A 16,439-nucleotide genomic window follows, 5' to 3' on the forward strand; every position below is an offset into this window, starting at 1 on the left:
ATTATATCCATATATTCAAAGTGTCTAAAAATAATAGATTTTGTAAAATACCTACCTATAGACGTCCATCATTATGAGGGACAGTATTTATTGACTAGATTTGTCCGTCAGTCCACATTTACTGTCCTCCATTCACGCAATTGTGCAGCTCTGAACTGTTCAAGAACGCGATACTTTCACTCCATTCAATTGAGTCATTAAGTTCAGAACTGTTCCGCGCCATATGGAGGCATCAGGCTATCGCGCGCAGCTCCTTTCAGACCCGTTCTCGAATAGCCCAGGGCGTAAAACTCTGGAGCTTGAATTCGCGAATGGAGGACAGCAACTCTCTGTCCAAATGTTCGTCAATTAAATTCAATACCTTCAAAACTATTTTTGAAGTTGGAACCTTTGGTATACCAACAGTAAAAATAAAACATCATCAGCAGGTGATTAAAACTAAACTAATATTTACAAATTAAGCGTTTATACAGGTACTCTGTTGGTATTGGCAAAATCAGCCAAGCGAAACAAAACTAATCTAGCGTGATAATTACTTACCGAAACTTAAAAATTTATTTTGACGTTTTCATATACCTCTAATTGCTTGTAATTTGTGACATGTTTGATTAATTGTAAATTATTCACATAAACACAATGACAAAATAAAACACTAAATCACCACAATACACCAAAACACTTTTACTTTTGCACTGGACGCGCGTTCAGCATCATCAGCAGATTATTAAAACTGTTTTAATCATCTGCTAATGACGCTAACATGGTGAAAAACACAAGATTTATCTGCTCTTCCATATAATATTGATCTTCTAGTTTCCCAATATATTATTTGATTACAATCTTTATACATGAAACTTCATAAATACCCGACCTTTCCAGTGGAGATTTTTTTTTACCTTTGGATTACCTAATACTTGCTGTAATTGAAAATTAGAAGTGTTTCATCAAATTAAGACAATGAATGAAAATAAGGAATAATTGAATTTTTGAGCCTGTTTTCAGAAACACTAAGAACTATCCTAATATCTTTTCGTAAAGTAATGTTTTTAAAATTATTCCCTAAAACGTTTAATTTTGTATTTATTGTACTATTTTTATTCAGTTGCAACCAAGTGGGAGGCTACGTATGCAAGAGAAAACGAGAAGCTTTGGATTCACGAATTAATTTCAACAGAACATTGAATGCTTCTGAAGGAACACTAACCACACCAAATTATCCCAAAAACTACTACAACAACCTGGATTTTTTAGTGCGTATCGTAGGTCCAGAACGTTCCAGGCTCAAAATCAGGCAAGTACTCTGACTTCAAACAATGTACAGTGTGTTTGTTTTTTGTCCCCCTTTTAAATGGCTAGAACTTTTTATTTTTGGAGATTAAACATTCATTTAAAAAAATATAATTTATACAAAAAAAAATAAGAAAATAAAAAAGAATTAATTATTTTTTAATCAATCCTGTAGATTTCACAAGATTGACATCGAATCTCAACCTGACTGTCTCTACGACTATGTCGAGCTGAAATCGGTGACCAAAGGAGTTGACAGATCAACAGATGACAGGAAGAAGTTGTGTGGCAGTCACAGCAGTCAGATGCAACGGTTTAATTTTGTATCTCAAGCAAACGAAGTTGAAGTTAGATTTCATTCGGATTATTCAATTACTGGCAGTGGGTAAGTTATCTTAAATTAACTTAATTTTATAGAAATATTATGTCGCAGTTTTTTCAATAGTGTTGATATTTTCCTTCCAATGATGAATAAAACAACTAACCACTGATTGGCACAAAAAACGCCACGTTAAAATTTTTCGAAATTTTTTGTCTGGCAAGATTCATAGATTAAGGTTCAATATACAGGGTGGTCCGAAATGTATTTTGGAAACCTCGGCAGCATATTCTGCAGATAAAAATAAGCTAAAGATTTCGTATAGATGTATGTTCTAAAATGCTTAATGAGATACAGGGTGTAAAAATTTCATTTTTATTTTGATTTTTTCCGAATAATCTATGAAGTAAAGTCAATATTTGGATGAAAATTGGTGTCAGGGTTTTATTTTTGACATGAGAAATTTGTTTTTATGTCAATGTGACTTCTATTTGTAGAGGGCGCCACCTAAATGTATTTTAAATGTTGTGAATAGTAATAACTTTTCGTCCATACCTGTATAAAACTACTGAGTGAAAAAAAATATATTTTCATGATTTTCTAGAGATACAGGGTGTAAAAGTTTCATTTTTATTTCGATTTTTTCCAAATAATCTCTAAAGTAACGTCAATATTTGGATGAAAATTGGTAGATGGGTGTTTTTTGACATGAGAAATTTGATTTTCATGTCAATATGACCCCCATTTGTAGGTGGCGCCACCTACATGTGTTTTAACTGTTTTGAATAGTAATAACTTTTCGTCCATACCTGTATAAAACTACTGAGTGAAAAAATATATATTTTCATGATTTTCTACGTAAAAAATATCTCTTGGTAAAATACTATCAATGTGCAGTAAGGAACGCAACGTTTACCGGCAGCCAGACGGGCCGCATGCTGTTCTAGAGAGCATATTTATTAAAAGATATATCAAAGAGTCAGACGTCTTAAGATACTTGTTTTTCCGACGTTGCTAGCTCTCGTACTACAAACGATATAGAATACGTTTTATCTTAAATATTAAAATCATTGTAGGTATTTTATCTTTTTCAACCATTTTTTCCGAATGTTTTTTTTTCTGATATTACAGTTCATTCTATAAAAACACTTTCCCGGTTAGATATTTTTGCTTTTTGGCTTTATTCAGTAGCATTAGATTTCATGTAATGAAGAAGGGCTTTGTTTGAAGAGCCTTGACCTTTTCCCAGTTAAGTCTAAGGGTATAAATTCGTTATCGACAGCGTAGGAGGGTCTTAGTTTTAATTCCTGCTTGTTTCGCCAGACCGCACATCATCTGGAAACGGGAGATGCTGAAGAGATAATGGAGAAGGGATAGTGTCTGTCAATTAAAAGTAATTTGGTGGGTTTTTATTTCGAAAAAAAAGATGGGTCAAAACCCTTATAACTGTTTCTAGAATGTTCTAGTACAGTTTTCAAGAACGTCTTCAGGGTGAACCAAGGTTTCTTAAAGGTGAAATACTACATATTTTAAATATTTTTCCATATATACTGGGTCTATTAGGGTAGAGAGAAGAGACAGTCTAATAAATAACACAGCACTGGAATTAGAAGCTGAAATATATATATATATATATATATATATATATATATATATATATATATATATATATATATATATATATATATATATATATATATATATATATATATATATATATATATATATATATATATATATATATATATATATATATATATATATATATACAGGGTGTTTCAAAACAAATGCGAAAAACTAACTTCAGGGGGCGATTCCTTGTTCAAAATAAAGGGTAGTTTGCCTCATAAACGTTGGGTCAAAAGTCAACCATTAGGGAGATATCGCGGTACAAAGATGGCGGAAAAATAAAGTTTTTATTTTTTATCTTGAAAACGAAAAGGGATAGACTAATAAAATTTTATGGAAGCATTACTGTTATGAAAACACACCTTCTGGTAATTTTTTCACTTTTTTAAAATGAGTGGAAGGGGTTGAAATAAACTACCCCTATCATACTTGTTAACGAAATTTAAAGAAAAATCTTATCAAACACATGCAAATACTTTAATTTGGATAGTTTAGTTTGTTTAGAAACTTTTTTATCTCTTATGTTTTTTTGATAAAACTCACCGATTTGAAATTAAAAAATAAAATGTAAAGCATTACATGTCAGGACAAAAAACATTTTCTGATAAAGAATCTAGTGGGCTGCTGTAATTTTTTTAGGGAAAAATCTAGTCGGCCGCTGTTACTTTTTAGGATGTTCCTAATATTATTTTATTTGACATTACTCTACTGCTATACGTTATTATCTAGATGATTATTATTATCGTTATTATCACTAGATTCTTAATCTAAAAATGTTTTTTGTCCTGACATGTAATGCTTTACATTTTATTTTTTAATTTCAAATCGGTGAATTTTATCAAAAAAACATAAGAGATAAAAAAGTTTCTAAACAAACTAAACTATCCAAATTAAAGTATTTGCATGTGTTTGATAAGATTTTTCTTTAAATTTCGTTAACAAGAATGATAGGGGTAGTTTATTTCAACCCCTTCCACTCATTTTAAAAAAGTAAAAAAATTACCTGAAAGTGTGTAAAAAAAAGTAATAAAATTTCATTAGTCTATCTCTTTTTGTTTTCAAGATAAAAAATAAAAACATTAATTTTCCGCCATCTTTGTACTGCGATATCTCCCTAATGGTTGACTTTTGACCCAACGTTTATAAAGCAAACTACCCTTTATTTTGAACAAGGAATCACCCCCTAAAGTTTTTCGCATTTGTTTTGAAACACCCCTATATATATATATATATATATATATATATATATATATATATATATATATATATATATATATATATATATATATATATATATATATACAGGGTGGTCCGAATTGTATTCCGGAAACTTCGGGAGCATATTCTGCAGATAAAAAGAAGTAAAAAACTTCATATAAATGCATGTCCTAAAATGCTTAGTTTCGGAGATACAGGGTGTAGAAGTTTCATTTTTATTTCGATTTTTTCAAAATAATTTCTGAAGTAAAGTCAATATCTGGATGAAAATTGGTGTCTGTTAGTTTTTTGACATGAGAAATTTGATTTTGATGTCATTATGACTCCTATTTGTAGAGGGCGCCACCTACCTGTGTTTTAACTGTTTTGAAGAGTAATAACTTTTTGTCCGTATCTGTATAGAACCGCGAACCTGAGTGAAAAAATATTCATTTTCGTATTTTTTTAAGTAAAAAATGTCTCTTGGTAAAAATCGTTACGAGCAACCCTTCTCGAGATATTTAGAATGGGAATAGTCAATACATGTCATTATTGACAAAAAATAAACATGTTGAGTAGATAGTTATTTGACTAAAAAGATAAATTTAGAAAACTTTTATTTTTTTAAATTGATGATAAAATTTTCTTCGAAAAAATGATGATTGATGATGGTTTGGCACAAAAACATTTCAAATTTATGATTTCCCTCTATTAACTATTTAGACAACATGTTTAATTTATGTCAATGATAACAGGTATTGATAATTTCGATTTCAAATATCTCGAGAACTGTTACTCGTAGCGATTTTTATTAAGAGATCCTTTTTACGTTAAAAACGTCGTAAATGTATATTTTTTTACTTGGTAGTTTTATACAGGTAAGGACGAAAAGTTATTACTCTTCAAACCAGTTAAAAATATGTAGGTGGCGCCCTCTACAAATAGGAGTCATATTGATATCAAAATCGAATTTCTCATATCAAAAAACTCCCAGACACCAAATTTCATCCTAATATTAATGTTACTTCAAAAATTATTTGGAAAAAATCGAAATAAAAATGAAATTTCTACACCCTGTATCTCCAAAACTAAGCATTTTAGGACATACATTTATAAGAACTTTTTGACTTATTTTTATCTGCAGAATATGCCGCTAAAGTTTCCGGAATACAGTTTGGACCATCTTGTATATACAGGGTGAGTTTCCTACGATGTTCTCTATGGGTATCTTGGAAACTACTGGAGATAGAGAGTCGGTTAAATAGGGAAAGAATTGCAGTTTTGTGGGATCATAAATATGCGCCTTTCAGATTTTTGAAAAGGTCCATGGCTTACTAGATATTTCGAAAAAAACAAATTTTGGCTATTTTAAAAATTGTCCCTAATTCCATTATAATATATTTTAGACAAAATGTTTTCAGATAAAAGTTGTAGATACTTACATCCCTAATGAGTTTGTGTTCTCCGATTTTTTCTAAAGTCTGTCATTTTTGACATATGACACAAACATATGTTTATTTAAATGGAAACCGTAGTTGGCTATAACTTAATAAAAAGCGCCATTTTTTAAGCTTTTCAGCGATATAAGCTACAATATGTTTTTTTCGAAGCAATACTGAGTTATAGCCAATTCTTTTAATTTTTAAACAATTTCACTTAGTTAGCCATGGAAACAAGTTCAATCGTCGTTGCTATCAGTCAAACTGTCACATACAAACTTTGTAAATTAAAATAACCAAAAATTTTAAATATGAATTTTTCAAATGAAGAAAAGCGTGTAGGATTATTAGTTCAACTTTTTCTTGGTCATACATTTTCGAGGATAGTTACATAGGGTTTTTAGAGAACGGTTTTCAAGACATGTTAGAAAAGTTAAATTTAGAGACTCGCGCATCAATAGAGTGGTTCCAACATAACTTTCATTATGACCCCCCCCCTCCATAATGAAAAAAATGTTAAAAATTATTTATATCGTACTTATTTAAACTCAAAGATAGGAAGAGGTGGACCAATTGCATGGGCCTCCTCTCAATTGGACTCGGACTCAATTGCATGGACCTGACCTGTCTATTTTAGATTTAGATTATGCAGTATATTTTTTGAATATTTCCTAAAATAACTTAAACTGTATGTAGCGATATTATTTTTTAAGTTTAAGCTTGTGTAATGTAAATTGTAAAGAATTGTTTAATAAAATATTCTGTGTTTTTATAAGTCATAAATTATAATAATTAAATAAATAACATAATAGAATATACCATGCCAACTAAGTGAAATTAACCAAGAAAGATAAGAATTGGCTATAACTCAGCAATTTTTCCAAAAAAAACATATTATTGCTTATATCGGTAAAGAGCTTAAAAAATGGCGCTTTTTATGAAGTCATGGCCAACTATGGTTTCCATTTAAAAAAACACAAGTTTGTGTCATATGTCAAAAATGACAGGCTTTAGAGAGAAACGGGGAACACAGTCTCATTAAGGATGTGATTATCTACAACTTTTATCTGAAAACTTTTTGTCTATAATAGATTATAATGGAAATAGAAACCATTTTTAAAATAGCCGAAATTTGTTTTTCTCGAAATATCTAGTAAGCCATGAACTTTTTCAAAAATCTGAAAGGCGCATATTTATGACCCCACAAAACTGCAATTCTTTCCCCATTTAACCGAGTCTCTATCTCCAGTAGTTTCCGAGATACCCATAGAGAACATCATAGAAAACTCACCCTGTATATTTGGAACAACAAATACACAGCTAGAAATAAAGCAACGAATATACTTTTACCTTTTTGTTTTTGGTAATAGAAAAAGTTGTTACACATAAATCGAAGAATGAAGAATATGGCACCCAACTTGGGGCCATATTTTTATTTTTTTAAATATTTTATTTTTCGAATATTTTTTGAATGTTTTTCTATGCATATGAGAGGTCATATACTAATCGAAAAAAAAACAAAAATTTTTTTTATTTTAAAATTGAGAAACTTTGCCATAATTTGAACTCATAGTTTTCGACATCCCAACGATCACCCTCAAATTTGGGATGCCCGTTACATAACTAACTTTCGAGAAAACAATATTGTACTATGTAACTTAAAATATAAATGTGTAAAATGACAATATTATGATTGAAAATATAAAACATATTGCGTGCTTTTCATGTACTCCATATAATTTGTTTAAATTTATAATAATTATTTATTTATTTCTATACTGTTTTCTACGATTTTTTTACAGATTTTCTCTTGGCTGGCATTTCGTGGACGTATCAGCCTGTCCCACGCAAACCCTGACAGCCCGCGAAGGAACTATAACCAGTCCAAACTACCCAGATGGTCTGCTATCCCATCTGGATTGTTCAGTCATCATCCAGGCAGCTCCTGGCAAGAAATTGTGGCTAGAATTCACAGATGCTGATCTGGAATCAAACAATAGCGATCGGAAAAGTTTGAATAGGGAGGCAATTCTGGAACTGCAATTAGGAAAAGGACTCGAATATTTCGAACCATTTCAGGTGGATAGTTTGTTGACAGAAGGTAATTTTTTTTTTAAAATTATTTTTTAAACTATTAACATTGATCTTGAGAAGGATAGGTGTATACCGGGTACGTCTCAAAAGTGGCTCACCCCTATAACTTAATCCTCAATGGTTATGTGTCTAGCGATAAACAACGAAGCTATTGCGGTTCCAGTGACAGATATTTAATTTTCTGTTACGCTTTAAATCATTTCCGCTGGCATAGCTTCGTCTTTGTCCGACATTCTTCATTCTCCTGCGGAAAGTCGCCATCAATCGGTCCATTCTTAAAGACGTTTTACCTAATACGGTAAGCGATCGAAAAACATGTATGCTGAAGTGTATAATAGTTAAGACGAAATACGACGTTCTGAACCAGACAGCCACGTAACGGTTGTTGTACGACCGAGTGTCGCACAAATATACAGGATTTTTTTTAATATTGTTGTTTCGATAATAGTTGATTTGTTTTAAACGTATACAGAATATGTATACATATAACTTTTTTATTTTTCCAGATAAAAAAAACGAGATTTGGTATGTTAGTATATGACATAAATTGGGATTGATTGACGTATTCAATTGTTTTTGGTCACTTCCTGTTTCACCGGAAATGACTACAACTTTTGATTTTTAAATGACACCTTAGGTATTTTTTTACTTTATTTGATAGAAAATGATATTCTGAATAGAATGACATATCATATGTAAACTTTTGACGTTCTCACTTAATAATAAATAGTATTTTAAATTTCAGTCTAGAGTGCCATGGCTATGTTAAAAACATTATATATGTATATATTCTTAATCAAGGAGCATACATATATTCTTAAACAAGGAGCTTTGGAAAAATAGATTTGATCGTCTAATGTTTTAGTGTCTTGTCCTGGCCGGTTAAAAGATGCCCAAATCGTATTTTTAATCATATCTCAATTTTTTCAAATGGAACGAGGGTGGCTCATTATCATATTTGGAAAAGGCATTTTTTTACGAATAATTTGATACCACGCACTTGGTATTTCGAGTCAAATTTTCGTTACGAACCACAAGTTATAATTTCAAATAAACCATATGCGAAAATGTCACATGTTGACATATGATATGTCATTCTATTCAGAGTGTTATTTTCTCTCCAATAAAGTAAATAAATACCTAAGGTGCCATTTAAAAATCAAAAGCTGTAGTCATTTCGTAAAACAGGAAGTGACAGAAAACAATTGAATACGCTAATCAATCTTAATTTATGTCATATACTAACATACCAAATCTCGTTTTTTTAACTGAATAAATAAAAAAGTTATAAGCGTGAGCGACTTTTGAGACGCACCAAATATATTAATCTACAACCTTTAGAAAGAAAGAAATAGGTTAAAGTTTTGTGTAACAACTTACGGCATAACTTTATCCACGAAGTTTATAAGATATGAGACCATTATTAGTTTTCATAATATATCTTAGTATGAGACACGTTTTTTTGAAGTGAAACTTCTTTACCCGCGTTGGGAGTAAAAATTCAAGGCCGTGACACACGAGCTACCCAGAGGAAAAGTGGTAATGGCAGTGTTGCCATAGCCACCCCATTCGGGGTAGATCTATCCCTTTATAAAACAATTTAACCCCGCTATCTCGTGATAATCTACCCCGATGAAAAATAAGCTTGTGGCAACACTGGGTAACGATCTGTACCATACGCGGCTAAGAAAATAACTATAATAAACTTGATACTGTACCAACCTTGATGTGTACCAGTATCCTCTGATTGTGTGCTAGGAAGTAAATTTTTATGCATATTTTTATAGATAGGTTTGTAGATTCTGAATAACGGTCTAGGTAAAGCTCATTTACCAGCTTAGAATTAGAATTTAGAGTTAGTAACTCATATTTTCATTGGAAGACACTGTAATATTTATTTTAAGCCATATAGCATATAATCAACGAGAATATTCGTATAATTTAATAAAATTACTGTAAATCACTATAAATAATGAATAATAAACAAAACATTTAAACAAAAACAGACAACAAAAAACAATTTGTTGGTTAGTAGTAGCCAGAGATATAGATGTAATAAAATTTTGGTTTAATGGCCACAGCTGCCAGAGCTATCCGGTCAGGTGATAAAAATATAATTTTTTAAAAAAATTAAAAAAAAGATTATAAAATTATAAATCAAGAGTATACTACTCTATTTTTACTCGATTTTATATTAATTTTAATTTTTTTGAAGTTTATAAAAAGCATTCATAAAAAAATCTTTCAATTTAATAGCTATTAGTAAGAAGTTTCACTTCAAATATGCGCACATAGTGCACACACTGTTTTTTTTGGTTTATAAAATACAACTTTTTTTATGGTTACTATTTTGGTAGTTCCCCTAAGTACTGTAGTAATTTATTAAAATGGCAATTACAGTTAGGCTAAAATAACCATTTCTATAATTTAATTACATTGATTTAGGAAATTTTCTCTGTAGACATTTTTTATTCCTATAATTAATTGTTTTCAGGATGTTATGTTTCTATTGGTGAACAGTTAAAAATAAGACTAAAAACAGGACCGAAACCTAGAGGGAGAGGTTTTCAGGCCATCTACAAGACTTTAGACGAATTTTCCTTAAAAGAAAAAGTCGTTATGCTAGCCAATGATACTTCAGGTAATAATTTAAGCTTTTATGATTAAATAAATCGTTATTTTCCTCATTTACTTTCATAAAATAATTGTAAATTAGTATTTATATAATTTTTTCTACAAAATAATTACAGGAAATGGTTATCTTTAATTTTAGTATGTTTTATAATAAAACTATTACTAATCATCTCTTGAAAAATATTACAAAATCAGAAGAAAAAAAATAATCTCCTAAACTTGACTATCTGAAATACCGGGTGCGTCTCAGAAGTGGCTCACCCCTATAACTTTTTTATTTTTTCAGTTAAAACAACGAGATTTGTTATGTTAATATATGACATAAATTAGGATTGATCGACGTATTCAATTGTTTTCGGTCACTTCCTGTTTCACCGGAAATGACTACAACTTTTGATTTTTAAATGGCACCCTAGGTATTTTTTTACTTTGTTTGATAGAAAATGACACTCTGAATAGAATGGCATATGGTATGTCAACTTTTCACATTTTTACATATGGTTTATTTGAAATTATAACTTCGGTTCGTAACGAAAATTTGACTCAAAATACCAAGTGTGTGCTATCAAATTATTCGAAAAAAATGCTTTTTCCAAATACACTAATAAGCCACTCTCGTTCGATTTGAAAAAATTGAGATATGATTAAAAATACGATTTGGGCTTCTTTAACTAGCCAGGACAAGACACTAAAAACGTTAGACGATCAAATCTATTTTCCAAGGCTCCTTGATTAAGAATTAGTGTTTCCATAGCTATGGCATTCTAGATTGAAATTTAAAATAGTATTTTTTATTAAGCGAGAATGTCAAAAGTTTACATATGATATGTCATTCTATTCAGAATATCATTTTCTATCGAATAAAGTAAAAAAATACCGATGGTGTCATTTAAAAATCAAAAGTTGTAGTCATTTGCGGTGAAAGAGGAAGTGACCAAAAACAATTGAATACGTCAGTCAATTCCAATTTATGTCATATACTAACATACCGAATCTCGTTTTTTTATCTGAAAAAATAAAAAAGTTATAGGGGGTGAGCCACTTTTGAGACGCATCCGGTATATAGAGCTTAGAAATAATGACACTTGAAGATTTGCATATTCTTTAAAATAAATGTTATTTTTCTTTATGCTTGTTCCGATCGAAAAAACGGCGTCAAAAAGATTGTAATTTATTTTTATATCGAGTAAAAATGATTTTTAAATGGTGTAGTTATAAATTAGAGATAGAAAAAATAAGGTTTCGGAAATATATTTGTGTGTCTGGAAACGTTCTTTAATCTTTCTATAATTAGTTCTATTTCTTTCTCTATTTCTAAAGAATTTCTATGTTTTTTGTCAATTTTTAGCAAAGCCTTCTTTGACGGCGTTTTTTTGTCGATCATACGGTATTTTTAAAACAATATAATTCATTAATAGGTCAACTTCTTCATCTTAACTATCCACAAAACACTCCAGAAAACGTCGAACTACTACAACGCTTCATAGCACCTTTAGGCCACATAATATCCATGGCATTCCACGCCGTCAAGCTAAGCGACCACACCTGTGACGACAACAGAGGCACCATCGAAGTCTTCGACAACTATTCTGACGTCAACGGTACACTTTGGAGGTTATGTTTCGAGAAATACCCCTCAGAACTACCGCCTGTCCATATCAAGTCGTTTTTGAACAGTGTACAGCTGCGTCAGAAGTCGGATAGTCACGGGAACTCACTGAATGGCACTTTGAAGGTTTTGAGGGATAAGGAGTATGTGAAGAAGTTGATCGGTTATAGGAACAGGGGTGTTGAATCGTGCAGGCCGAATCCGTGTCAAAATGAGGGAAAATGCGTTAACAAGAAGTCCAAGAAGATGTGTCAGTGTGTAGGGCATTTTACAGGTATGTAAATAGTTATTTTTTATACAAGACGATAATGCAATTTTATCGTCGTGTATAAAACAACATTTTTTTCCATAGCGAGTTACGTTTTAAAAAATATTCAGAAATTATTATTTCAAGGAATTTATTACGAGGAGAAAAAATATTGTGCTGGGTTGGCGTTGGTTTATATGTAATTTGACAAATAAATAAAGCTGTCTCTTTAGTTGTCAGTTTTGAGTCAATATTTTTTAATTCTCTTTCGTATCGATTGCTGATTGAATTGGAGCCAGAAACGGCTCAAAACGAAATAAGTAAATTACCAACAGATATTCAAGCTGAGGCGACATATCCAAACTACTTCCATTTAAATCCCGAATAACTTATAAAAAGAATACAAACATTTTCAAAAACGGAAGCAATTAAAAAACGTGCGAGAAGAAATAAAGTTTTTAACCTATCCTCGCTGTTAGAGTATCATTTAATCTACCCTTGCGGTTAAAGTACTATTTTATCTACTATTTTTGATAGATATAAGGCGATTTTAACAGTTACTATGGAAAAAATAAAAAAAGGACTACAAATAAGGAAAATTTTAAAATCAGTTTTGCATCATGTCGTGCTGGCAACTCTTACTTTTGGATCGGTATTTACATGTGTGGAAGTAGATCGCATAGGGATCTTATTAAGTCGAGTGAGAGAAATGCGACGGTAAGCTGTTGCGGCGTTGCCATATTTCTCCGGTACGCTTTTCTCTATCAAATAAAGTAAAATCACGATCGCAAACCGCTTATTTTTAAAAGACTGTTATTTTCGAAAAGATAACTAAATAAAACCATTAGATATGTTTCTGAGTATCTGAAATAGAATTATAAGGATATCGTTAATGCGTCCATTTTTTTATAACAAAAAAACGTCAGTAATCGCGACAATTTAAAAACTCAACTTTTTAAGATATAAAACGCGATAACTCAAGAACTACTGTAGATATTGAAACTATTTTTTATTTTGAAGTTCGGATCTTTAACAAGATGTTTAAATAAGAAAAAATCGATTGGCTTTTTTTTCATTCAAAATTTTAAAAAAACCCCATCCGTTTACTTTTAGTGCATTACAATTTTCAGCAATCGTGTAACTTTTTTATTTATAAAGATTTTCACATACTGTCTGCGAAGAAAACATAGCAGAAATATTAAGAAAAATTTTGAAAAAACTACAATCAATTATTTCTAATGGATTTCGAGATATCGATTTTTGAATTCAAAGTTCTAATAGCGCGACAACTGTCGAACACCAACTCAATTCCACTTATTTTTACCAAAAGTGCAAGTGTTTATAACTTGCACTTAAAAATTTACAAGCTATAGGAAAAATTACAACGACTCGTTAATAAATAAACAAATAAAGTATCACAAGACGTAATTAAATCGTGAAGCTGAACGCATGATGTACACTTTTCCCCAGAATTTTAAGTACTGATATGGTACTGATTGGGTCGACCGGTTGACCCCGATGAATCTGCTATATCCCCTTCCACGGTCTTAGCCATGTGCACAGTTTCTCGGTTTATTTCATACGTTTGGCAACGTTTTTACTGTTCTCTCTTTATTCAGTACATTATAAACGCATTGTATTCTTCTTACATACGGAAATCTTGACCCAAGACTAACCTTTGCCAGCCCTTAGTATACCGATCTGGTCATCGAAACTGCGTGGCCTAGATTTTAACGTGTAAGACAATGATGCAGACAGCTTAAATGAAAAATCAAACATATGAGATAGATAAAAATTGGGTTGATACATTTCTTCTATGCGGATTTTACATCAAAATTTCAAATACGTACAAGTAGGAGGGTACAAAATCCACAAGTTGGGGTTATCAAACACTCAGACTCATTTTCTTTTGTAGTTTATTTAAAAGAAAGTTATTTCTTAGGGTTGTTCTGCGCGGTGACCCAATGTGATTTGGAACCTTGCGTCTTCGGAACTTGTGAACTGACCAATACCAGCTACAAATGTCACTGTCGATCGGGGTATTCCGGTCCCACCTGTGAACAAAAACGAAAACCTTGTGAAGGGAATCCATGTGAGAGCAGAGGAATGTGCATAGAGAAGGGAGATGGGTTTCAGTGTAGATGCCACGCCTGGTGGGAAGGTAGAGTATAGAGTCTATAAAAAATATTTTTTCGTTACAATTATTTCTTTCTTTACATTTGACTTTTTATCGTTTTTAAAGTAAAGTCTGTCCGACCGTATCAGAGAAGACAAAATCTACCTGTGAATTAAAATGACAGACGCATCTATCACTGTCATGTCTTCTCTCATTGTACTAGAGAAGAGTTATTTAAATAAAAAGATTAAGGAAGGAGCATATCAAATATCATAGAAAGCGACGGTGTCCGAAAATGGCTGACTTAAGTTCCGGTTTATCAGTGCCGCACTGTGGTCAATTTTTAAAAATTAACAGGAAAATATTAAAAAATCTGATGAGGCTAAGCGGCGTCAAAAACTCCATAAGTAGGCTTTGAAATAGTTGCTAAGCACATTTCATTAACAAATATGTCAAAGGTCGTTGCGAATTTACTGTTATTTTGATTGAAAATGTAGTATAGTTGACACACTAAACTAAATAATCTTGTTATTTGCACATGAATAAAGTTTTTAATTTGGGTATTCCGTGCAAAAAGTTATATGTCATTAATACTATCTAAAATGGAAAGAGCAATTGTTGGTGGTAAGTTTTTTGACATTAATGTTCTTCTGTTGAGTATTAAATATGAGTAAATAATTTTGATATGGTTAGATTTTTTTTTAAATTATTAGAATATACATTTTTTTAATGAACTAGCAGAAACAAGTCTTATGAGGTTTCAGTTTTAAATAAAGTTAAGTTGATAGTTAAACCATTAGACAACTTTACCAAACCTACAAATTTACCGGCCTAGTCCGTCTGTTAAGTCCAGGCCATTTTTTAGGACGTATTGCCCAGATTAAACGCTTGGAAGTTGTTGACTTTTTAAAAGCAACTGTTAGCAAAATCTGTAAGATCCATAGTATTATTCTTAGAATATGATAATTTTTAAATATCTAACATATGCAAATGATCGCGACCAAAATCTATTTAAAATAAAAAATAACGAAACTTTTCCAAGTTTTTAATTATTATACACCCTGTATACGACCTGTTTTTATTAATTATATTATTAATGTAATTTTATGATACCTAACATATAAAATCGGATATAGTTATTAATCAAAGTTAAGTAATTTTCACTAATATTTTTTTCCGGCTAACTTGACAAAATGGACCACAGTGTGCCGTTCTATTTTTTTCAAAAGTTCAAAACGTGTAAAAATATGATGTAGAGATTCGATAATGTGTTGTTTTATTTTAATTTGTCAATAAATGTTAGTAGTTATTAAAATTGTTATAAAAATATATAATTCTAATAAAAATAGATAATTTATAATAATTATTTATTAACACAAACATACGATACGCTACTGAAGTCAGTAAGTGAAATTGATGTATCCAAATTCTTTGACATCTAATCTTTGACAAGTAGTAATATAATAATGGAATAACTTTTCGCCTAGTAAGTCAATAGTCTAAGAGCTAGCAACGTTTTCGAGTAAGTATTTTAAGACGTCTGGCTCTTTGATATATCTTTTACTATGCTCTCTGGAACAGCATGCGGCCCGTCTGGCTACCGATACCCGTTGCGTTCACTACTGTGCATCGGAAGAAGACATATATTTTTTATTAATTTAGTCCTATAAATTCTAGTATTGAATATAAATCGAACATGTCTCCATAGCGCAGTGCGTAGAGTTTCCGACCACGAACCGATGATTCAGAATTCGAATCCGGGTCAGGGCAAACACTTTTTTATTTTATTTTTGTTTGTATTCTGATAGTAAAGTATTAAATAATTTTGGTAATTTAAAAAAAACAAATATTTAATACTTTACTATCAG

The 16,439-nt window shown here is 31.0% G+C and overlaps 1 protein-coding gene across 1 annotated transcript in view; it reads left to right on the forward strand.

The window, feature by feature from the left end:
- Window positions 1-16,439, forward strand: part of LOC115877828 — a 298,544-nt gene that overhangs the window by 265,130 nt on the left and 16,975 nt on the right. Inside the window, exons 12-17 of the mRNA XM_030894155.1 lie at window positions 1,103-1,291; window positions 1,463-1,672; window positions 7,674-7,972; window positions 10,460-10,606; window positions 12,018-12,482; window positions 14,398-14,616. Of these exons, the coding sequence (XP_030750015.1) occupies window positions 1,103-1,291; window positions 1,463-1,672; window positions 7,674-7,972; window positions 10,460-10,606; window positions 12,018-12,482; window positions 14,398-14,616 (1,529 nt within the window). The remainder of the gene's footprint in view (window positions 1-1,102; window positions 1,292-1,462; window positions 1,673-7,673; window positions 7,973-10,459; window positions 10,607-12,017; window positions 12,483-14,397; window positions 14,617-16,439) is intronic.

The sequence above is a fragment of the Sitophilus oryzae genome, unplaced genomic scaffold, assembly GCF_002938485.1.
Source record: "Sitophilus oryzae breed Bouriz unplaced genomic scaffold, Soryzae_2.0 scaffold_1499_pilon_pilon, whole genome shotgun sequence".
In the NCBI taxonomy this organism is placed as follows: domain Eukaryota; kingdom Metazoa; phylum Arthropoda; class Insecta; order Coleoptera; family Curculionidae; genus Sitophilus; species Sitophilus oryzae.